At 42.5% G+C, this 25353-nt stretch overlaps 1 protein-coding gene across 9 annotated transcripts in view; it reads right to left on the bottom strand.

Moving 5' to 3' along the window:
- The window catches only part of MGA (MAX dimerization protein MGA), a 63785-nt gene that overhangs the window by 31246 nt on the left and 7186 nt on the right, over positions 1 to 25353 (bottom strand). For 8 of the 9 annotated variants that reach the window (XM_037396240.1, XM_037396235.1, XM_037396234.1 and 5 more), the window contains exons 2-12: positions 19505 to 20647; positions 12875 to 13808; positions 12433 to 12520; positions 12174 to 12269; positions 7469 to 7597; positions 5961 to 6059; positions 3891 to 4534; positions 2883 to 3240; positions 1701 to 1924; positions 678 to 818; positions 188 to 260 (exon numbers count right to left, since the gene is read on the bottom strand). In XM_037396240.1, coding sequence (XP_037252137.1) covers positions 188 to 260; positions 678 to 818; positions 1701 to 1924; positions 2883 to 3240; positions 3891 to 4534; positions 5961 to 6059; positions 7469 to 7597; positions 12174 to 12269; positions 12433 to 12520; positions 12875 to 13808; positions 19505 to 20568 — 3850 coding nt within the window. In that variant the 5' untranslated portion in view covers positions 20569 to 20647. Of the gene's footprint in view, positions 1 to 187; positions 261 to 677; positions 819 to 1700; positions 1925 to 2882; positions 3241 to 3890; positions 4535 to 5960; positions 6060 to 7468; positions 7598 to 12173; positions 12270 to 12432; positions 12521 to 12874; positions 13809 to 19504; positions 20648 to 23994; positions 24173 to 25353 lie in introns of those variants that run through there. The other variant, XM_037396233.1, reaches the window with a different exon arrangement.

Below are 25353 nucleotides of genomic sequence, written 5' to 3'. Positions count from 1 at the left end.
GCTTAAGAAACAGGAAACTGTGATCACATCAAAAGACTTTTATTGACAGCCATAATAACTCCCCCAGCAAATGGACTTTTGTTTCATCAATAGCTGTGACTTTTTGAAAAAATAAAGCCAACACAAAAACCCCACAAAAATGTGGAACTACCAAGAGGTCAAATTATACACAAGATTTAGCTCTTACCTCCTGATTTATCAGTGTCTTTCTCTGCCTCACATGTTGCTTTCTCAGGAGACTGGAGCTCTGGTTCATGATCCTGTGGGAGGAAAGAAATGCAAGAAAAATATTCATCCTGTGTATCTCTCTCCCACACTAAAAATTACATCACAAAATAAACTAGTTCATCATACCATCACCCCCAATCATAAAACATGCTAACTCTGACAACATTAGAATTTTCATCTTAGAACAGCTCTTCAACAACGACCATTTAAGCCTTACATGATAATGCACTTGGCAGCCAGGAATTTCCAAGACAAGACAATTTCTATCACAGTAACAGTAAGTTTTACCAGCACTGCTAGGTGATTTAGGCTCCAGGATCCACAGCCTATCACCATCAAATGTAAGGCAAGCCCTCATGTTGCGCAGGAGCTTCTGGGGAAGAGATCACTACTTTTTCAATATTTCTGCCTGTTCAATGATACATGCTAGTTACTGTGTGACCTCTTACCTTTATACTAGAACTCTGTGAATCACTTTTGTCTTTTGGTTGCTTTTTCTCCTCTTTCTTGCGTTCATATGCTCGGACCCTTGCACAAGTCATCATACTTTCAAAGTACAAGTAGACAGGATCCTTGTCCTCCTCTCGAATCTACAAAAAAATGAAAAAAACCCCAAACCTCTCCATTCTAGATACACATTAGATTCATGAAATAGTTTTGCTTTCCAGCAACACTTCAACATTAAAGTTTCAATAGTAAACGTCAAAAGAAAGGTCTGGCATTTCAAGCTGAACTGGCCCTCTTAGTATCACGTAGCCCAGTCTACATCTTGCTTCCCAATTACATATTCAGGGCGGGGGGTGGGGGAAAACAGAACAGCACCACTACCCCAAAAACCCAAACCTTTTAAGTGGGGAAACAAGTCCCAGGTGTCATGCATTGTTTAACATTATCTGGTATACATTAAATAGCAACTCTAATACATTTGTTCTTCAGACACAGCTAGACTCAACTCTACTGCTGTTGTTGCTTCTGTTAGATACTAAAATGAGGGAAGAGGCAAAGGCAGATTCTTCCAACATTGGCAGTGAAACCTCAAAAAAAAAAAAAAGACTCCAGAACTACACTGAACACTGCGTGCCTGTATCCACTCTGCGCCCCCCCCCCCCCCCCCAGTAATTAATTGCTTAGATAGGCCACATTATGCAGCTAATAACTTCTACAAACACTACAGGACCAGCAATCATTTTGCTAAAAATAGCATATATACTTGTAATTTTTAAATGACGCTATCAGTGAATTATAATCACTTTTTACCATTGCATATTGCTACAGTACATTCCCAACAGAAGACTGACATAGTTACTCATATACAGTCAATTCATCCTAGCTTATCAACATACTTATGGGCAGTCAGTCTTAGGCCCTCATCTCAAATTTCATCCAAAATGGCCTAGCACAGAGGCTTCTGGCAGTTTTTGTTTTAATTTTAAATACAAAGAAAAACAAACGCATCTCTTTTCCTCTCTTACCACTGGATTGGGTTTAGGAGTATACACTCTGCCTGGTTTCATTCCACTGGAGGATTTATGCTTACTAGAAAGCACAACTTCTGGGTTGGGCAGTACTGCAGATTTAACTGGTTCAATAACAGATGGTGTTGGGATGTAAATTGGCTCTGGATCTATTTCACCTTCTACTTTCACCCACAGTGGACAATTCCTAACAGGCTGTTCTGGCTCCGAGTCACAGATAGCTGAAAAAAACCAGAGGAAAATCAAAAACAACTTACACATGAAACCTCATCTAACACAGCAGTAACAGAATTATTTTTTTTTAAGCCTGAGGTCTAGCCATGCAGCAATCACTAGTTCATACTGCCAGAAAATGCTAGTGGTTGCTTTTCTCATCTCAAATTCTAGCCAAAAGTAACTTAGGTTTGTCCACAAGAAAGAGGAAATGAAAACAAAAGTGATTCAACACTAACCATTGTTTCTCAATTGTACTGTGATAGTAGATTAAAAAAAAACACTGAAGAATTAGTGATCTTCATTGATGCTGTATACTCCAAAATTACAGAACACCCAAAAACCCCAAGACTATAATTTATACCACAGCTCTGCGGAAGAATTCATTTATGTCAGTGGAACACCAGGTAACATAATGTTCATTTTAAGCTACTGCTAAAAGTACTACCAGCAAGATCATGGTCAATTTCTACCATGGTCTTCTGAGCATACCTTAGGCCAGATCTGAAAATCACTATATTTCCGATAAAGTCAATGAACTATGCAGCTATATACAGCAACTGAGGATACAGCTCTAGGTACTCACTTGGTAAGAGGGAAAGAAAACTGCACTATGACAGAGAAGATTACCAGCAGAGACAGCAGTATCTCGTATCCTTAGTCTTTTAAAGATAACTGGAGAGTTAAGCAAGATTTATCAAAAAGAAACTCCAGCTATTTGATCAAAATAAACAACTAAGCAGTGCCCAAAATGCTGATCACATAAGTAAGAGTTAAAAAAAGGGAAAAGGTGTTATTTTCTGCCAGTCAGCTGTAGGAAAGCAGATGCTGCAGACATCTCTTGGAATTGACTCCCAATTTCTGGACTTAGAAATGGCATCACTACTACATCCTAATAGAAATGCCCACCAAGATAGGTGGTTCCTGCAAATCTGGAAGTAATCACTTATGCCCCACAATACTCACTGTATTCTACCCTTTTCCTCTTCTTCTTATCTTTCTGCTTCAGCTCATCTTCCTCCCCATCACCCTCTTCTTCCACATCTTCATCCTCTTGCTGTTCTTCTTGTGTTCCATAGAACACAAGATTTCCACGCACAGCCTTTTTCATTATTTTCCTATGTTTCGATCCTCCCTTCACCAGCAACACTCTTCTCTTCAAGCAAGTACAGCCAAACATACAGTCTGGCCTGCGGCAGTGGGTAGGCTGACGTTTCTCCAGGGCTAGACTGGCACATATGCAACCCAGTCGACAGAAATCATTATTGCAAGGAGGTGCTCGTCGTCTTATTATTTTGTGGATAGGCTTGTTTTTGAGAGAAGCCTAAGAAAAGTTTTATAGAAGGATACACTTCAAATTTCAGTAAGAGAAAACTTTAATAAGATTAAGTTAAGCATATGCAAAAAAGCTATTCAAAGTCCCTTCTAGAATAACCCTTTCACCTACATGGTTTATCTGAAAACTTGTCATCTATACAGAAAAAAATAAAACCAGAAGAGAGGAAAGTTTGTGTTTGCAGTCTTCTGAGAGGCAATTTGAGGCTGCTAAACCATCCTGGTTATAAGTAGGATGTGAAAAAAACAAAACAACCAAAGGAGGTTATCACGTGACAGCCAAGTTACATGACCAGGATTTTTTTTGTGGTTAGTTCAACTGAAAAGTTACAAATAGTAAGGAAATGCGGTTACTGAATAGCAACTGTATTAAGCAAAATTTTTAATGGTGAAAATTTGAAATAACTCAAATTATTAATGATTCATATCAATACACTATCACTACTAGTTTTCGCACACACCGCTAAGTCAGCACTTCTCAGCTTTCACTGCAAAGACAACACCACAAAGGAACATCATGCTTTTGTCATGCTCCTTAGCAGCTTCAGTCTTACTTTCTGCATCTATATGTAACATCAATAAGTGAACAGGTCTGATGAAGTAGCGGTACAGAAAGGAAAGCAACTATTACAGATCTACCTGAGCTGTAAGCAGGGTGGCCAAAGAGATGTCTGCTCGTTCTTCTGTAATATAGGTCCGTGGTTTGCCATCCCAGAGAGCACAGTCTTCCAAGTCCATTAACTTCACCTGAGATTTAGACAAACCTGGCGGACGAGCTGCTTGTTGTGGTGGTGCATGGCGCAAACTAATCTGTTTTGGAAGTATGTTTTCATCCAGAGCTGGCACCATGAAACTATCTGCTTGGTTAGTCAAACTGCTATTTGAGACAGACTTAGCAGCCTTTTCCCCTGATGAAGCGTTCTGTTTCTGCTTTGCAAGAAAAGGTGAAGGCAGTATAGGTTTGTAAGATGATTTTACTCTGCTGCTTGTAGATGTCTGTCTGGTTTGAGTTTTTGTCTTCCTAGAGGTCGATGACAGAGGGACAGGCTTGAACGTGTAAGATGTTGATGGAATTACAGTGGACTGCTTCTTTAAAACACTGTCGAGTGTTCGCACATAGCTAGTGCTCTTAGTGGGAAGCTGATACACCACAGGAGAAGTGGGAGCGCTAGAAGAGAATCCCATACTCGTTTCCATCAATTTCCCTTCATTTTCCAGGTACTCATCCAGCTTGTCACTACAGAATGCCGAGCGATTCTTCAAGGAACCTTCTGAACTGCCACCTACATAAATAAAGAGCGCTTTAACTAGCTCCTAGGAAAACACACTGACAAATCTTATAATAAACAGTATAGAGGAGGTAAGTATTTCCCTAAATATATATATACAATTCTTTTAAAAGAGTATACAACACAGGCTTGACAAATATAATCCACTCAAACACAACCAGCTGTCTGAACAACTGTTTTTGTGGAAATCTTACATGTATGTTTGTGGTGGCTTGACCTCGGCTGGACACTAGGTGCCCACCAAGCCGCTCTATCACTCCCCTCCCAGCAGGATGGGGTAGAAAATAAGATGCAAAAAAACCTCATGGGTCAAGATAAAGGCAGTTTAATAAAGCAAAAGCAAAGGCCACAGGCAGAAGCAAGGGAAAATGAAAGATTTATTCTCTACTTCCCATCAGCAGGTGACATCTAGACGCTTCCCAGGAAGCAGGGCTTCAGTACACATTAAAGGTTGCTCCAGAAGACAAACGTCATAATAACAAATGCCCCTCCTCTTCCTCCTCCTCCTCTCTCTTAGCTTTTATATCTGAGCAGAGGCCACACGGTAGGGAATATCCCGCTGGTCACTTTGGGTCAGCTGTCCCGGCCGTGACCCCTGCCAGGACCTTGCCCACCCGCAGCCCCTTGCTGGGGGGATGCTGGAGAGACACCCTTGATGCTGCGGGAGCGGGAGCGCTGCTGGGCCGTAGCCAAAGCACCGACTGTGATTGCCCTGCTGCCACTGCCGCTCCTGCTCCCCGGGCAAGCGCAGCACCGTGAGGGCGGCTCTGGGGCCCAGCCGGACCCGTACAGTATTTGTTCACAAAAACAGTAAGCCTGCCAACAGACAGTGCTTCTATGCAACTCACTTTGTCCTAAACATCTAGCCTACCTGGTACATCTCAATACATCTGAATACCCCAACACAATACTGCATAGAAGTGCAGAAGGTACAATATAAATATTTAACCTAATGTAACAAGTGGCAAATTGCCAAATACCCATTTCTCCCTGAGGTAGGGCAAAGTAATTGAATATGTAAGGAATCCCTACTCTAACTGGAGTTAAAAATACACAGATATAAATGAAAATTACTCTAGTTCACTAGGGTCCCTAGGGCAACAGAATTCTGGAATTACCATACTTCCAAGTAAACTCAAAACTGATGAACAAAAATCAGAACTATTACATTTTTGATCTTTATTCAAGCCTTCCATGTAAAACAGAATACATGTATTTTTATCTCACTCTGAGTAAGTTCCTCTCTTCCCTCATAAAAGTCCATCCAAGAAGTACCAAAAAATTCTTTATTCATGACAAGTTCAAATATAAAAAAATAAATATCACCAAGACACACACAATTACCAAACTATGGAAGGTCAAGAAAAAGGCCTCGTATTCGAAATACATACACTGATCTCTCGCGCACTTTTTTTTTTACCTTCATTTCTAGTAGCACCATGAAGCTTCCCCCGCCAGCCTTTGATTTTTGTGATATCATTTGTCTTTCCTGTCCTGGAAACAAAAGGAAATCCGGTATCTGGAAAAGAAGAAAGCTAGCCTCAGTTTATGAGCCAAGCTTGATCATATCAATGCTGTAGCAGTCTGCTTATTCCTTTTCATGGACAGATGAACAGCAGTAAATCAAAAGGCTGAATAGAGACTTGATTTTTACTACTTTTTTTTTTTTGAATTAACAGAATACTTCACAAAGGGAAGCTTCTTGTAGAGTTCTGCTGTACAGCCATGCATCTGCTATGCCATACAAAAGATGTCTTCTGTATTTTCAGTTTCAGTCTCTTTAGCCATGGTGCAAGCAGTTGATTCCCAAACTCAAGATGGGCGAATCACCTAGTTAATAGGCTAAAATGGGACAGGCAGGTTTTGAGCTGATACTACAACCTCTCTCAGTGAGGAAAGTAATTTGAGTCTCTCCTCTCAATTGAGCCAATGACTTTTGTAAGACCTGTAGAAATTCAATGTAATGTTTGGTGCTCTGTCAAATTCAGCTGAGCATCAGTTAGGGGTAGAGGCAGGGAATAATCACAAAAGGCGACATCTCTTTCAAGTTATCCATCAGCTCCAGGAGCTAAGCTGGAATGTAAAAACACTAATAGGGATCTGTGCCGCTGTTTTGCATATCGCTAGGCTAGAAAGAATTGTGTTTGACACTGAGCTGAGGTATTCTGAATTGAATCTTCCTCTGCAGTGTAAACAAAGCTGAGATGCAATATCTGCCTCTTTACCAGCTCCCAAAAGCAGCAGACTAAGACACAATAATCAGAATATCAAAGTAGGAGAAAAATAAGCACCCCTATACTTTTTGTCCAACTAGTTTATTATTAAAAACAATATCTACCAACAGTATTAGAACCATAGTCACAGTATAAGAAATGCACTTGTCTGGATACCAGGTAGGTTTGGGAAAAAAAAAAAAAAAAAGTACAACTGATCAGCACTTTTATAATAAATTATCATCATGAAGTTATAGGTTATCTAAGAGTGGCACCTCAAGCTCTTCCTCTGGAAAGTACTGATACCCAGCTCTGAAAGACAACTTCTTTTTGTTTTGCGTGTGAGTAACATCAGAGAAATACAGATTGCTTAGGCTTTTTTTTGAGCAATCTGAGAGTAGTTAATGTGTGTATTTACATTTAGAAAACCCAGCTCCAAGAAACAAAACGTGCCAGTATAAAATAAAATGAATGGATTCTATTACTGGATCACAACCATCACAGAAAGGAAAGGCTGAAGACAATCTGGCCAGAATTACTCAGGACTCCTTGGCCAGCAACCACGTAATGATTTAAGGAAGTTCTTACATTCTGTCATTTTAATACTGCTTTAATCTCTTTAAGGTATCAACTTCAACTAAATGGCCATTCCCTCCTTCTGATCATTAATGAAAAGACAGTACTTGACATTTCAGCAAATCCATATTCTACCTACCTGGAGAATTGGGATTGGGTCCTGGATAGCTCCACAAAGCATAGTTTGAGTAGGAAAGAGGAAGCTGCACACCCAAGTATTTCAAGTCAATGCTCATTGTTGGGTCCACAGAATTCAACTTCAGTCCCACTACAAGAGGCAAATATCAAATCAATGTCCCAATGCAGCAAGATGTTAGGAAAAACAAAGTCAAGATATTTACTAAAAAATAAACCATTAAGTTATATACAGGCTTTTCTAGCATTTACTCACCATTTTAAGAGATATGACAAAGAGCATTAGTGACTATAACTGTTATTTATACTGGATTTGCAGCAGGTATGAATTAAAAGAGTCTTGAGGAACGGGAAATCAAGGAGACAAAAAAAAGTAATTTTCTTTTTTTTTTTATTACTAATGAAGTCTCCACAGAAATTTATTAACTAAAGCACCAGCATTGTAATAATTCTCACAAGTTTTTGTTTGTTCATTTTTTGAAGAAGTTAGTACCTTTTACATCCCCAAAGGCTAGAGTTACCACCTGAACACAACTCACCTGACTACCCAACATTTCACATCACTACATAAATTCTCAGTCCTGCCAGTGGTACTTACTGATCCCCTTCTCTACTGAAAGCAATTCTTGTGCAAGACATACCACACATGCTTCAGTTTCTACCAGCAATAAGACAAGAGCAAACCACATTTTAGTTATGAAGAAGTGTGCTTGTGTGCACTTAAAAATTATGATATAAAGTTGTATGCAGACAGCACTCTCGGAACTAGCTCATCAAACAATCTAGATTTCAGTAGATTATTTTTTTTCCGGGCTTGGCACTTTGCAGTAAAAACTGCTTTTTTTATTTTTATTTTCTTAAGCAAGGGGACAAATGGCTATAAAGAAACTAAACACTCTGTGCTGTTGATGCCACCAAAAATCCTTAGCTGTCTGTAACACCTTCCTTCATCAACTCCCCCAAAATACTCACACTGGAAGACTTTACTTGATCACAAAAGCTATCTTTATCCACCGCAAAGCAAATACAGATACAGAAATGCTGAGAAAAAAAGCTAGTGAATTTGACTTAGTACCTTTTCCAGAAAATATTGTTACACTGAAGTAAAAAATGACTGTTGTCAATAATTTGACACAATCTGGAGCTGAGAACATCTGTTTTGGTTTTCAGCCACAGAAATCTATAAATGGCGCTCCTGTTGCCAACAAGTCTGAAATTCATATATTAAATATTTGAGTTTTGAAATTGAAAATGTATGACTTGACACAGCTCAGAACACAAAGTAGTATTTGCACATACACTAGAAACCTTGTGTTGGTGGCACACGTTTATGTTCCCAAGTGGCAACACAGTGACCTAATTACTGGCAGCCTGAAAACAACTGACATGGAACAAATCGCAGACATGGTATCTGTTTAAACAACCATTATCAAAAGCAGTCTAGTGAGATATGATTTTCAAAACTACATGGGGAAAATGAGCAGCAAGCAAGTCAATCTAGCATTTTGTATAAAAACATGTCAACTACCAAATGTCAAGATGCTATCCATTTCTTTTCAAACTCTATTTAAAGTAAAATGAAAAGAGCACACAGTTTATTGTTCTTGACACCCCATTTGAATTATTCTGTCATCTCCAAAACCAAGCCTAGCTTTTTTTAACACTCAAACAAAAATAAGATCACCACCACCCATACACAAAGTCTATTATTTCAGTTTAGGATCATGAAGTAAAAAACACACCCCAACAAAAACCAAGAGGATGACTCCAACAAGCACAAGACTGAATGGAATGCAGACAGTGTAAAGAGAACAAATGGTAACAGAATTATGTCAGTACAGACATTGCCATATGTAACAGGTGAAATACTACTTTTATTAATTTTATCATCTCCAGAGTATTGCCAAATTTCAGTTGCTGTAATCAAACAGTGGCAAATGAAGGACCCTAAGAACTTTCTCCTCTCCATCAGATGCAGCTGCTAAATCTGAAATACGATGCATGACAACAATGCCTTTGATTTTCAGGAATATGATAAAGAATTCCAAGTAGCTCAGATAAAAGAGGCATCCCATAACACTGCAGTACTCCAGCAGGAGCTTTCCTTCGAACATGCTTCAGCTGAATTCCCTTTACTTCTGAAACATCTGCTTCCTGCAGTCCTGGTGCCTCTAAGATCTAGATAACCACAATCACAACTTAACTTTGCAAATGAACAGCAACTGTGGGGTTCAGGTACAGCTCCAACACATCATCAGTGCATCTCAAAAAGAAACTTAAGCTTCTCAACTGCCTTGTTCAAAACCAAAGGCCGAGTTAACATCAAAATTGCTATGTCCATTTCCCATACTGCAGTAAGGACAAAAAAGCCAGTAAGCTTCTATGAAATGGCTGAAAGCACATTTAGAAAGACACACTTCCTACCTTTCAGACAGAAGGGCGCATGTCTCTTCGCCTGTTCTACTGTAGTAGATGACTATGAGGTATTAAGTCATGAACTGTAGCCAAGAAATTTTGGCGAACAAGTACCAGAATCAAGAAGGCTAACGAGGCTGCATCTAGCTGCAGGATGCTACTTAGAAACAGTATGGCTGGAAAAACACACAGCCTTTACGTTTGGCCTAAAGGCAGTCCCCGGACACCTTCACGGCTTACTGATGACACTGGCACGGGGGGGGGGGGGGGGGGGGGGGGGAGGGAGAAAAACCCCAGCAATCCCTCTCTTCATTAACATCATCATGCTCCTTCCCTGATCTCAAGTCTGCAATGGAAGGCAATAGATCTGTAACTTTTGAGAAGGTGAAGGTAATCTGAATAAAGACTGACTTCAGTTCACATGCAGCAGCTGAAGACTAACAACTTATTGTAATTCACAGCCTGAGCAGATTTGCAATAATGCTCTTGCTAAGTCTTCATGTAACTTCTTTTCCCTCTAGAAATCAGACAGGTGAGAGTCATTCTCTTTGCTGCCAAATTACGATTTCACCATTTAACAGACTCAGCAGATTACCATCCAATAGTGGAAACGATGGTCACAAGCATTCAAGAAAGTCAAAATTCTTTAGATCTTTTTCTTAGCCTGATGCTTGACTTTTGTCTATTTTGTCGTATCCATGAACCGCTCAACACCCTTCAGAAGGTACCACACACTTCACCGTCACTCAGAAGCTGGAGGAAAAGCACGTGGGTTTTGCAGGATCACCTCACAAGTAAAACAGCCCTCACTAGTGTTGTGGTTGCCAACATACCATAATTCTATCATATTTTTGTTGGGTAAAGGTAACATCTAGGATGGCCACAATATAATCCTAAAAATCCTTAACACTTCTGTAACATCTGCTTAGCACTGTATCTAGCACTGCCAGCAGCTGACCACAAAAATTTTACCACCCTTTTTGAAATATGATGACACACAGAGAACCTGCGAGGGCAGGTTGGCCAGTGATGTCATTAGAAAACAGGAACACCTATTTCTGGGATCACGGAGGGGAAAACCGTGTTCAGGCATCCATGATACAACTGTCAGCACTGATGCTATACCACCGAGGTACAAACTGGCTGGAGCCAGATTATTTTGTTTCACCCCCACCACATCTAGGACAGAGCTCTTAGAGCTAATACCCTTCTTGTCATTGCTTTAGAAAGGCTGAAGACAGGAATGTCTCACCTCAACACTAGCAAGACACAAACGTATCCCTTTAAATGGCTGCAAAAAAAATAATGACAGGCTAGTTCTCATCATATCCTGTGCATAAACCTGTGCGTTCTTCACAGTAGAAGGTCTCTGAGGACCCAAAATAACTAGTATCAGAGTCAAGCTCAGTATCTGGGGTCTCAAGCCCTACAGCATTACAGCTGTATGTCTGAAAAATGCAGGGCCAGAACCTCAGGAGCATGAAGCACTTTCGTTCAGATCAACTTCTTCATCTGCCTTGGTGCCCATGTTAATGCCATCAGTTTCAGGACTACCACTGCTGAAAAGTCTTTCAGCATCATCAGTAGAGACAACATTAAGTTCTGCTGTGTTGATCCTTGACTCACTTCCACGTGACCTCAAGATCGTACTGTGTGTAAATGAAAGAGCACAAGCTACAAGTACCTAGCTTGGGCCTCTTACGCGGCTAGTGAACCTGGATCTACAGCGACTCCAAGAAATACGGACTCAAACATAGCAAATAAAGTCTTACTTTTAAGTGCTTCTGGATCTTTAGCTCCTCTACTACCAGGAAATGGCCATTTTCTATGGAGGAGTAAAATCAACTCCATCTGCCCTCTGTAAGGATTAGCTCATTACAAAACAGGCACTGCCTAAACTCTGAAGGCTCAGCATCTTCTGCAAGAGACATATAATGACATGCAGCCTCTTGCTGTGCTGTTGGGAGATTTGGGATTGTTTGCCTCCTCCATCTCTCCTAGTCTGCAACACGAACATGTGAAAACAAGAACATCTTCATTGGCAGGCTGAAACTACTTTTAAAGCCTCTAGGAAAAACCCTGGGTCATACGCCACAGATTCGCTGCCACAAGTGGCAAGAGGGAAACTGACAGCATCACACAAATTTCCTTTCATACCCTTGCATTGGTACCCACACTCAGATCCCAGCTGTACTGGGCATACACAGTATTACACCCAGTAGGAAATGATCAACTCCCTATGATTAAGTATAATATATACAACCAGGTGCAACAATACGTACACGCCTGCTTACCTTCCTGAAGGCTAGGATGTATTACTTGCTTATGCCTCAAAGTCTTCAGCTCTTCCATCAATTCCTTCTCCAGTACTTGTATTCTTGCTTGACAGTCTACGCAGAGAGAGAGAGAGAGAGAGAGAGAGAGAGAGAGAGAGCACATATAAAAAATATATATACCATGCAAAAAATTGACGTAAATGATTAATTTCCCAGTGTGTCTTTATAAATCCCCTTATTGCAGGGAACAGCCACTTACAAAACCCAAAGAATGTACCTGGATCATTTGTAGTCAACAAGGGAGCCTGGAGATTCTGCGTCTCTTCTCCTCCAGCTCTATCAACAGTGTGAATGTCAAGAGCTTCCTACATACATAATGAGCCTCAAGTAAGTATAAGATATCTTAAAACACTGACTTAAAGCAAACTAGGCCACATCAAAGTATCAGCAAAATATTCAAAACATGAGATTGTAATAAACAAGTATGCACTCCTTCATGCAGAACTCAGATCCCGCTACTTCTCCCCAGGTTGCTAAGTACTAAGAACATGTTATTATTAACATAGGGACCAGACAAGAACAGATTTGGAAAGGGGTGAAAAATCTCAAAACTCAGTTTAAAAGAAAATGCATCTTCAGCTTGTAAGTACAAAGGGCTTTTTTTTAAAAAGAGACATTATAAAAGGTCTTGAATTTTACTCACAACAGTCAGGTTTTACCTTTGATGCAAAGGACACGAAGAGGACTCCATCAACATCTTCAAGGTCTGGCTTAACATCTGGAAGGATACTCCCAGGCCCCAGAGAGCTGTTCTTGCTTGTTATCACAGTCTTCCCTATACCTTTAGGTGGACGACCAGCCTTAGAGATTTTCAGTTTCCGTGGCCTTCCCCTTTTAGTTGTAACTGATGATAGAGTATTTTGATTGTTACCAGAGCCTTTCAGGGACATAGGATTCTTCAGTATGCCAGGCCTTTTTCTTCCACAGATCTCTTTAGCTGAAAAATGACAACTTACTGAGCCCCTGAGATTAAAATTAGGCGATTTAGATAGAGCCCACTGGGCCTCTCTGATCGAAGAGTATTTCTGTGCCATTTTACTCCTGGGAGACTCTTTTTTCATAACTAACTCTTCAGTTACAGTGGCTGTGCCTGAGCAAGAGCCTTTGTGATTTTCGAAACACACAGGCATGGAATCCAGTATCGCACTAAAAGGGGATTTATCCTTCTTGCAAGAGGAAAGCATGGTCTGCGGCAGCTCAGATATCTTTACTGTGCTCTTTGTGACTGCACAAGGTTCCAGATAGACCACAGGCATCTTCCCACTATCCAGTTTCAGCATTTTTGCTTTAGCAACACCTGATGGACTGGCTAGCATGCGCTTCCTGGACCTGAATTCTCCATCAGTTTCATCTGCTTCACTGCATTTCATCAGGTGTTTTTGTAGGATGGGATCATCATCATCATCAGTATTGGAATACTCATCAGTCTCTTCGTCTGTGTCTTCCTGTTTCACACTTACTCCTTGAGTGCAAATACTTGACTCATAGTCATATTCATCTACTGGTTCTTCTTTAATGACTACATTAAAGTGTCCATTTGGGTCCATAGGGGATGCCACATGGGAACTGCTTTCGTAACTGCTAGCAATGGGACTGGGGGGGGGAGGAAACAAAACAACACAAGATCTTTATCAAATCTTTTCCTTTACTAAAATTCCATTACCTCCCATAACCCTTGGTAACATATTGTAAAAAACTTCCAGAATACTCCAAGACATGAGTCTGCTAAATAAGCTGTCATTTACAAGCTTACATTTTGAGAAGTGTTCAAAAAAAACCCAACAAACCAACACTGCCATCATTAAAAACAATCCAACTTCTTATCTGAACGCAGCAGCACAATTTCCTTCCCTAGTGGTATCAGGGTGACATTTGCACTTTTTCCTATTTGAGGCTCAGCATGAACCCATGCTAAACTATCATGTTTTAAATGCTCAGAAGTGGCCTTAGTTTGCTGTGTATCTCATTAAGTCACCGTACTAAAGCTATTACACTTTCAAATAAGAAGCCAAATGAGCGCTTAATGCGCGTCAGTTTACACTGTTTAACTTTTAGTTAATTCATCCTAAAGCCACATACAGACAATTCCTAAATTCAGCTGCTGTCCCAGCTCTTACAGAATGTTAATATCCTACTGAATTACGCTCAATCTTCCAAGTCTAAGTAGTAACCTAACCAGAATTTGACATACCACACGTTAGATACTGAAGACTAATGGTGCAGTCAGTTACACTCCAATGATGGGCTTCTTTGAGGGACAGCCACATCAGTCCAAAAAATTAAGTCAGCAGTTTTGTTAAGCACATCAGAAGCTGGCTCCTCAATAGCTAAGATACAAAACCAGAAACTCATCCTCAACGAACCTCAGAAAATAATAGTCACAACTTATTTACTAAACATATCAGATAGTATTCCAATATTCCCTTTATATATATTTTATAGGATACTACATATAATTTTAATTATGTTGCTATTCAAATTGCTAGCCTGTTATTAAAAATAACAATATTGGTTAATATTAGTTAATGCTAACATAATTTCAAATATAACAATATAATTGTAGTAACAACATATTACACATAAAGGGAATATTGATTTATTATATTGCATGTGTGTGTGTATACATCATTATTAGTAGTATCCATTCCCCTTCCCTCCTCCTGCTTTAAGGAATGATTACGCTCAGTTGGAACACCCCCCTCCCTCCGTTGGGATTGAGGGAGGGGAAGATGTGAAGGAAGAGGCTGCTCCTTCCTTGTGTAGACTGAGGACATACGTAAGAGAGAAAAGCTGGGACACATGAGTCACAACATGGAGCTGGGAGTCTCCACCTCATGAAGAAAGACTGCAGTGTTAGAACAGGGAGCAGACAGTCAAAACACGGATTTATATATTTACATATAACATTTCTAAGAACAAGACAGAACCTATCTAGAAAACCCGCTGTGATTCAGAAGGACACTAAGTAACCAGAATTAAGCTTGAAGCAAAAACCTGCCTTGTGAGGGAATAGCAGGCTGCAGGGGAGGGGCACACCAGTCCTGTCATCTAGTCTTCTCTGGCCAATGCATTTCCAATTAGAAAGGTTCTAGCTTTCATTTAATCAGGAATGTCAAATGCAAGATTAAAAAGCCTTCGTAAGATTAAAAAGCCTTTATTCTTCAGTGAGTTTACTGTGAAAGAGATTCTAAGACAACCCACTTGTAGCTTATGGGCAACTCAAAATCCTGTCATGTTACAGTTAGAGGTGGATTCAGGATGACAGATCCACAGTTAAAGTAAATGCTATTAAGAAGATCTGAGTCATCTGCTCCTCTATCTTAAAATTCTCTAACATAAAAAGACCAAAAAAAAATCCAATAAATTTGCTGTCCAGGAAGAAATTTCTCATTTGAGTTCTACTGCTTCCAGTTGGAAGCCCAGTAAAGTCTGGATTTCTCCAGCCATTTTCCTTTACCTGTTGCAAGATGTACACCCAAGCTAAGGATTACCTTTCCATTAGGGATCTGGACATTATCCAGAACAAAGAAGCTCTGCTGTAAAAGTGAAATTTCTAGACACAAACATTATTCTGCTCTGCATATTGCAACCATAAGCCAGATGGTGACCAAGAGTGAGGTACTGACCATATGATGCATGCGTATGAGAAGATCAAGTATTTGCACAAAATGCTGAACAGCATTTTTCTCGGTTTTTTGAAGTTCAAATGCAATTATCAACTTTTCAAACAATAAGCAAGTTGCTTTACAGCACTTAAGCAACTTCATGTGGCCCTTAGTTTGTGAAGTTACATACAACATAAGCAGTCACAGAAACCTCTCTTCCAGTGTTCTATGGGAAGACGAATCATGCAAGTTTGTCCTCTCAAAATCCTTGGCTTAACCTGAGATCGGGTGAAAACGGTGCAATACACCTTAACTAGCTCTTTCTTTGCCCCATATAGAACAATGCTCATATTTAAGCAAACTTCTTTACACCTCAAGCAATGTGTTCGCCATCCTTGCTATAAAACACTAAAAGCAAAGAAACCACTTTATTGCATTTTACCAAATTAAAAGCCATTTAACTGCTCATTTATTGGAAGTACTGAGATACATGAACTCTCTTATTTTTTTGGTAGATCATTTAAGATATACCATGAAAAAAAATATCTGATTTCTTTTGGAATTAATCTAGCAATCTGCGGCTGAGGTTTGAAGGATGATCATTTGCCTTCCTCTTCCAAAAGGCAGGCAAGGAGGGAAGAAAAGTAAACTCTCAGACTAAATGAAATTATGAAAACAAGACTACCGGACCATTAAAAATCCCATAGTATTTATATTTTTGAAGCCAGAAATTCAAAAGACCTCCAAAGGGAAAACTGCTACGTTAGCCTGTAACTAACTTAAGAACCAATAAAGGTTGCTTATGGTTCCCCCCCACAGCCTCAACATCTGAGTGGTCCCACGCATAAGCACTGCTATAGAAGTGTCCACTCAAATTAAACATTTCTTCTCTTTACAATACCCCTGATGAAGTTAAACATACTACCAGGCCACAGGGAAAAAAAAAACAACCCAAAACAAAAAACCAAACATGCTGCCTCGTTTCTACTAAAGAAAATAGTCCTTTATCTCCAAGTGCGCTAATAACTCAAGATTAAAATTATTCTCAGGTATATGCAACTTTTTACATAGTTCAATTCTCAAAAACATTCAGAAAAATTGAACATTGGTGGGCAATATGATGCACAACAGCACTAGGAACTCCACTTCCTTTACTAAGTGTCATCTGAGAGATTCCGACTGTCACTCAAATCTAAACTCAGCAGAAATCACTACCCTGCCTAAAAGCAAGACAATGCCTATCAACTACTAGTAACAGTTTATCTATGAGAAAAACATAATTGCCCAGTCTTCATTAATATGCAAATATTAATGTGTCTAGTTTGATAAACAAGAATGCCACTCAACACTGTCCCTGAAAGACCAATGTATTTATGAAGGGATCTCAACCATCCAGCATGAAAATATTGTGAACAGATCTGAAGGAAAAAGGAGAACTAACGTTTTGGAAAACCCCAGAGCATTAAAAAAAACAAACAAACAAAAAAAAAAACCAAGACAGTTCTGCCATTTCTTGGACAAGCTCAATTTTTTTCTTTCAAGTACAGAATCTGACTTTTTCACATAGATTACAAAAACATAAAATGAAAAACTGAACAATGTGTGAGGGTAGTTCTAGGACTGTGGTAACATTTACTCATCAAGTGATCAATGCTTCCAAGCCCAAAGAGAAAAAAAGCCCTTCACAGCCTTTCCATGCCTGTGCAGCTTTTAGCATGTTTCAGAGATACATTGTCTTGGAGGTGAAACCAGGGAAAGCATCTGACATGCTCTGGACCAAGAGAAATTAAGCCTGCCAACCTGCATCATGTGTTCTTACAGAACCTCTGTCCTTGAGTTGTTTTAAATTTAGCCTTCTAAAATGCATTTTGTTCCTTGGGAGAAAAGGGAACCAAAAAACCCAAGCTGTCCAAATGCAAACAGTTCCCCAAATAATTTGCTTTGATTACCATCTTCAGGCAAACACAATGATGGAAATTTTGAACGTCTTCAACTGTAGCTGACCCCGAGTCAGGGGAGGAGGGAACGGAATAATTACTTTGAAAACAAATGACCCTTTGAGTAATTATTTTCAGAACTTTACAGGTTTACTTCCAATATGCAAAGTTATCGAAACACTTCTCCATGCTGTGTCCCTAGGAACTAAAGAAAGCCCACCCTCTCTGAAATCAGTGTACTTTCAGTCTTCAAGATGGGTTTCCCTAGAATTTGCCACAACATTTTCGGTGCATATTAGAAGTCTAGAAGACATTCTTCTTCCTAACACACTGACACTGGAAAAGAAAGGTTAGGGCACTCTAGATCCCAAAACAATTCTACTACTCTTAAGAATTATTAAAAGTAAGCTCAATCTAAGTATCAAAGTATGGAGAACTTTGTAATCTGAACTTTTTCAGTCACTCAAAAGACAAGGAAATGTTTTCCACAAGAATAAAAAAACAAAAACAAATCGAGCAAACCTCTGTCCTCTCTAAAACACACTGAAATAATAGTAATATAGCCTTTGAAACAAAGTAATTATGTCAGAAATACAAATTTTCTTCCTATAAGAACCAACCTCTAATCACACCATTAACATCATACCGATACCCTGCAGTTAAACAGTTTATTGGCGTACCGATCTATATAAGGCTGCTTTTGTCACTAAATGTTTGGCAGATTAAGCCTGGTATTCCCAGACAGACATGAAGAAACACGGCAGGAGAGAAACTTCTTTTTGGTTGTGGATTTTTTTTTTTTTTTTTTTTACATCAATTCTTCAGGTTTCAAGTATTTTGAGCATCTCTTGACACATTAACTATTCACCAAATTTGCTCTATTCTAATGTTTACATTTTGGAAATTAAAGTGAAAGGGCAGTAAAACAATAGGTTTCGTCAGGCTTGCTTTACCACCATGAACCTTACTGGTTAGCAGGTTCCACGCTACGGGTAGGCTCTCAATATACACTAGATTGCTCCACTACCATTTGTGTGGTACGAATAGAATGGTTCAAAGAGTCAACACGACATAAGTACATAGACATAAAATAAACACAGAGTAAATAAAGGTCTGAACAGTGTAACAGTTTGTTGTTTTTGGTTTTTTAAGTACTTCCCTAGGCACAGATTCTCTTACCTCGCATGAGGCGACTACTGCTAGGCAGGCTACCTCATGCTACTATGTGGAATAAAAAGAATTCACATGAGCAGTTACTGCCAAAACAGTGGCATGCTGCCAGTTACAACTGCCTTGTAGCAATCCCTACACATATCTGACCTAAATCCCCACCCATCCACTAATGAAAACTGAAGATAGAGACAGCACGTTGCTGCAGTAACCCTAAAAAGAAAAGCAGTGTTTTGATGACTGCGATGTGCTATGTTTAAAAGTCTGAAAAACTAAATGTAGCCTTCTAAAATGCTAAGACAGTTAAGAGAAATCCCTCAACACTCCTTTACAAAGGGATTTTACAAAGCAACATAAGAAAAAAAGACACTTAACCCTTACGCTCCTCAAACACATTAAAGTCCAGACTGATGGATGACTGTTTATGTGAAGAAAAGCTTTTAATAATACTAAGTGTTCTGCCATTTCAGATCAGGCAACCTTTAGCTGTGCCTCTGTATACTGAGTATCCTGTTATTTAATGTTTTACCAAAGACCCCACTCAACCAGTACCTGTGCTAAAAATATGTTAACCCACCTTTCCGAGACTTCTTGTTTTAGCTTTGGCGTATCACCCGAAGACAGGTCAGTGTCCAGGAAACTCAGGAAGTCCCTTTCTGCATTAAAAGACTCTTTGTCCAGATCAGTATCTGATGGGTTTTGACCAATGAATGAAGAATCTAAATTTCTCTGATGTAAATCTAGCCCATCAACCTCAGCAGGTCGAGCACGAATGCCAGCTGTGCTAAAAACATCACCTCCTTCCAATTCTAAGTTACTATTTTGTTTCACATCACGCTGAGGTCGACCATTCAACCCATCATCTCTGAATCCTTTAGCAAAAGGATTGTAATCTATTTTCAGCTGGGTGATCTGGATGTTCTGGTAGGCTGTAACTGCAAAGAACTCTGTCTGTGGAAAGGTAAATGTATGGACATCAGGGCCATTGAGCTGAATGACTTCTGTGGCTTTGTCTGCAGGCACCAAGTGAAGTCGTGGCAGGTAACGGTGCATAGAATGCAAAATTATATGACCTTCCTGGTCCAGGGTATTGTTGGTAAGTTTGAGTTTGTAGAAGGATACTGGCTGGTGCATCCAGTACTGGCCTGTGGAAGGGGATTCTGGATGAATAAACACTCGCCCGAGAACATGCGGTTCCGCCTTCCCACTGGGCTCCCACCAACGGCCATTCCATTTGTACCGGTGATTGTCCACAGGGGATATGTCCATGACTAGGATGTACTTCTGACCAGCATCCAGACCTGTAATCCAGTATCGGCAGTATGGGAACATGCGTCTCCCCTGCTTCGTCAGAATCATCTCTGTGTTGCGATGGTAGAATTCATTCCACATACTGTTGTTATCTAGGGTGACAGTAATGCCCCCTGAGACACAGTCAGCTGGGAGGCAGGTCCTGACTTTGGATTTTATTTGGGTTGATACACTGCTGGCAAGAGCACAAGCATCACGGTTCGCTACTAGGATTCCTTGGTCAGCTTTTCCGTTTCCCTGCTGTGGTTTCAAGATGACAAAAAAAGCAGGCGCTGCACCTGAGACAGTCCCACCATCCCGGCTACCCAAGACAATCTGCTGTTTCTCCATGATGAGCACACTTTACAAGCTCTCAAGTCAAACACAAATTCTACACAGTTCTGATAATCTTCTATGCATGTTCACCATTCTGGAAAAAAGGAAAAACCCAGTTAAATTTATTCAAATACAGGCTAGGAAAGTAATTCTCATGAGAAATGCTTTTTGTGACAGTCCTCTGCATTAAAAACGTAAAGACGACAATCAGTACTATAGAATCGACCACAATTAAGATATATCAAACTAAGGTTGCCTGTGTGTACATAATCTAGGCCTTACAGATGTGGGGGCTATCACACCTTCAAAGTGTATTGTCACATAATACTTTGCCACAACAGGACTCCCTGCTTTGCTTGATATTTCAAAGTGCTCTTTGTTCTGATATTGCCTCCAGATCATTTGCTTCACAAACAGCATTTGGCAAAACATGCAGAAATTTCCCAAAGAGCAAATGGTACATCTGTGGCACAAAGGCAGAAGTAATTTGCTCTTGCCAGAAAGCAAGCATTCCCAGAGGTCCAAAACTTCTCAAAAACGAAAAGGGGGAAAGAAAGGAGTGGGGTGGGGAAGTTAAGAACATTTTTCCCACATTTCTTTTATCTTTTATTGAAAGAAGCCTAAGTCTGCATGGTTGGTATTTCTTTGGTCCTTCCCCCACCCCAACCCCAAGAACTTTTAAACATCTGTCCAGGGCAGAGACAAAGGAAGAAGGGAAGAAAATAGTTCAGACTTAAAAGCTTTGGGGGAAAACAGACAAACTAACCCCACAAAAGACCATGTAGCTAAGACCAGATTGATGAATGTGAAGCACCAGGCAACCTTAGTTACATCTATCTTCTAAATTATAGGAATAATTTAAGTCTAGTAAGAAAACACTTGTACTCTTATGATTAGCCTAATCACTGTTTAGGGAACTAAAAAAGTTACCTTTATCTGCATATACACAATTCGCCTTTTGTGACTACCTCACAGGGTGAAGTGTTATGTCAACACTCTAACAAAAGATCATAAACAACTTCATTATAAACAGCTTGTACATTTCTCAATGTGAAAATTTAAAAGCAAATGCTCTGTTAACTCATGATTGCCATTCCCACATTCAGATGTTTGTATTTTGATTCTTCTTATATACAGAATACACAATAAATGACTGAGTCTTGTATCAAACATCTAATTGGTGAGAACCAAGAGACAAGAGTGAACCACCATCACAAGGAGTTAGCTACCTGAAATCAATTGTATTCCTTTCCAGAGAATGAATTCAAAAGTCAAAGTTTTAAGTTAACTTGGTATTCAGTAAGACTTTATTGTGTTAGAACTGGGGCACTGTAGGAGAAAACGCTCCTCTGTACAAACCAGCTGCCACACACATGTGGGAAATGACCTCAAAGCTCAGAAGACAAGCAATTTATACTCCATGATAACTGTTCTTGACACCTAGGAAATATGAGAGATCTACCCTCTAAACTTTGCACTTTAAAAGTTCATGTATAAGTTAAGACTGGAGGAAGAAAAACCCAAAACTGTTCTGCACAAAGTTGTTCTGCATAAGTTTTGAAACCTGTGAAGTTACAAGATCTGGTTTTCAGTTCTACTTTGAAGAGGAAGCACTTCCCCACAAACACACCCACAATCACCCAGGACTACCGAACAGCACCTGGAATGCAAGATGAATTAGCTGTGCAAAATCAGCTTCATATTTTCTGTTTTAAGAGCGTTGCCCTGCTTTTTCAGTCAAGCATATCTTAAGCCCCAGCAATGCCAAAAGCTATCCATCAAAAAAACCTTTTTGAATGTTCGTCTATGAACACACAATAGAAATACAAACATCTGATTAAAACTCCAAGATACACAGAGTGGGGAGAAAGAGATGCTATCCTAAGCTGTATGTGATTTTCCACCAAATTACCCTCCCTACATACATATACAGCATGTTCATATCTATACTGAACACAGTCAGAGTGACTGACTTCACATTAATACTGTGCAATATACATCAAAATTGTATTAGGTCATGAAGGAAATACACTATCAAAGAGATTTCAAATCTGGTTTAGGATAGGCAGAAAGCCTGTGCCTTTAAATTTACTTGAGGAAGAACTTACATACACCAGAAATAAATTCAAAAAAGCTCGACCAGCATGCATTCAGCAGAAATTCTATGTAAAGAGCTACCAAGTCATAGCTTCTATTTTCCAGTGTTTTAAGTTCTTATACTGCACTGCTGCAGATATTTCTGCCATAACCACCGCTCACAGAATCAAGTCAGTCTAGGATGCATATGGTTACAATGTGATTATGTGCAATTACTGTAGCCAAAAGCCACGTTATTTCAGTGTTAACATTGTCTATTGCAGGAACAATTTCACACATTTTATTACGCTTGGTCATACACGCCAGCCTGTTTTACTATAGCATGGAGTTTCTAATGCAGCATTGCCAGGAAAACGTGTGTATCTGTGGAAGCTGAAGTTCTAATTGGTTTCAGGTATCTCACTTCTCTACCCATACACAGACCTTGTATTTGAGAAGCAACACTAAACAAGACAGCAGCAGCCAAAACCACTCAAAAATGGCACTAACACGTGCTAAAAGCAGGAAGACAACCAGATACAAAAAAAAAAAAAAAAAAAAAAAATGTTAAAAAAAAGCAGCCGCAAAAACAAAACCCAAACCCCGAGCCAAGCCAGCCCGCAGAGGACAGCACGGCGTGTGCACCCAAGCCCGCGGGCAGGCACTCCGCTCGGGCTACTGGCGCCGTTAGGCTCGGCGGGCCGGGGCACCTCCCGCCCGGCTGGGGAGAACCGTCAGGCACCGGCGGGGGCCGCAGACGCGCCAGGCCCCCGGTACAGTACGGCACAGCACGGCACGGCACGGCCCGGCCGCCCGCCGCGTTGCCGACGGGAGCCCGGCGCCGGGCCCAATGGCAGCGAGCGCGCCACGCGCGGCGCTGCCGTTCAACACCGCGGCGGCGGTGCCGCCCGCCGGGGCCCCCGGAGGGGCCGGCCCGGCCCGCCGAACGCCCCGCCTGGGGCAGGTGGCGTCACGACCGAGCGGCGCACTTGTCGTCCGCCCCCACTCCCCCCCCTGCCGCCCGCCGGAAGCTTCGGGACGGGGACGGGCAGCCGCCGCCGGGAGCCGCCCGCGCCCTTCCGCGCGCGGCTGGCGGCGGGAACGGCGCACGTGGGGGAGGCCACGCCGCCGCCGCTCGCCGCCGGGCCCCGGCGCGGCGCCGGCCGGCGAGAGGAGCGCGGCGCGGCCGGGGCGAGCCCAGGCCCGACGCGTCGCCTCGCGTCGCCGGCGGGGAGCGGCCCATGGGCCCGGGCCCCATCGCCTCGTGGCTGCGCCTGGTGTCAATTTTCGCAGCTCGGGAGGCGGGCGGGCGGCGGCGCGCGGGGCCGGGGCGGGGGCGGGGCGGCCCCGCGGGGCGGAAGTTACCGTGGCGCGAGGCGGGGGGCGGCCCCGCTTCCTCCTCTCCTCACGCGGACCGTGTGTCCGCCAGCTGGGGACAACGTGCGTGCGCACCGCCGTGACGTCACCGCGCCGCAGCGCGCGCAGGCGCGCACCGCCCACTGGCGGCTCCCCCCCCCCCCGCCCTCCCGCCTGCCCGTCACGTGCCCGCACCGAGCGCGGGGCCCGGCGCCCGGCCCTGCCCGCCCCCGCGCGCCGCCGCTCCCGCGAACCTTCTCGAACGGGCGCGCTGCCGCCGCTGCCCTTCGAGGCCCCGCGGAGGCGCGGGGCCGCCCCGTCGCCCCTCCGGCCCGGCGGAGGGGCCCCGGCCCCGCCTCAGGTCACGGGTCTGGCGCAGGGCCCGCCGGCGGCGGCGGCGCCTCCCGCGCTGGCGCACGACGGCCGGGGGGCGGCGCCGGCGGGATGCGCTCCCCGGCCGGGCCGGGCGCGCCCCCCGCCCCCTTCCCCGGGGCACCGGCAGCCGCGAGGGCAGCGCGCCCCACGCCCCCCGGAGAGCGGCCGCCGAGACGGGCAACCCGCACCCCAAGCCCGGGGCGGAATTTGCCCCCCGCAGGGCCCGAGGCGCCGGGCAGCGCGGAGCGGCCAGATCGCGCGGCCCGCCCCCAGGGCAGGCACCTGGCTCGGGAGCTGCGCCCGGGCTGGCGCACCCGCACACCCCGCACCGCACCCCAGGCACCTCCGGCAACGAGCCCACCGCCCACCACCACAACCGCGACCGATAAGGGAGCCCACGCCAAAAGGCAGCGCAGCTGCAGGGAAACTGCCCCGCGCAGCCCTCCGCTCCTGCTCCTTCCCCCGAAGGATACTTACTTTACAACCCCGCACCCATTACCAAAGGACGGATATTCTCACGCAGCGGGCGAAAGGAAAGGCGTCGGAGCAAGCTGGCTGACACCTGCCACAGACCAGAATTCTGCACCGCCCGCGGCCTGCCACAACCAGCAGGTCCCGTAGGGCTGCCCTGCCATTTAACGCCACCATGCCTTTACCCGTCGGGGTGCAGCCAACGGGCAGCACAACAGCAACGGCGCAAAGGCCAGCACCCCTCTGAAGGCGCCTTGGCAACAGAAATTTACACTATGGGAAAGTATCTCAAAGCACGGAAGAAAACATTTTTAAGACACATGAAAAACATGCAGCAAAGCAGCAATATCAGGAGGTCTGCAGGAGTCAAGACCATGGAGCACTTGTCCCCTTCTAACTAGAAGAATGAGCTCAGGCTGAAAAAACTGAGGACTGAGCACATCCGCTGCACTGAGAAAGTGCTTAAATACAAAATTCTGCAACTATGAAAGAAAGATTGTGGGTTTGATACTTCTAGCAGTT

This window comes from Falco rusticolus, chromosome 7 (assembly GCF_015220075.1).
Source record: "Falco rusticolus isolate bFalRus1 chromosome 7, bFalRus1.pri, whole genome shotgun sequence".
NCBI lineage: Eukaryota > Metazoa > Chordata > Aves > Falconiformes > Falconidae > Falco > Falco rusticolus.
The sequence above is the reverse complement of the archived record's forward strand: the minus strand, read 5'-3'. Positions and strand labels throughout refer to the sequence as shown.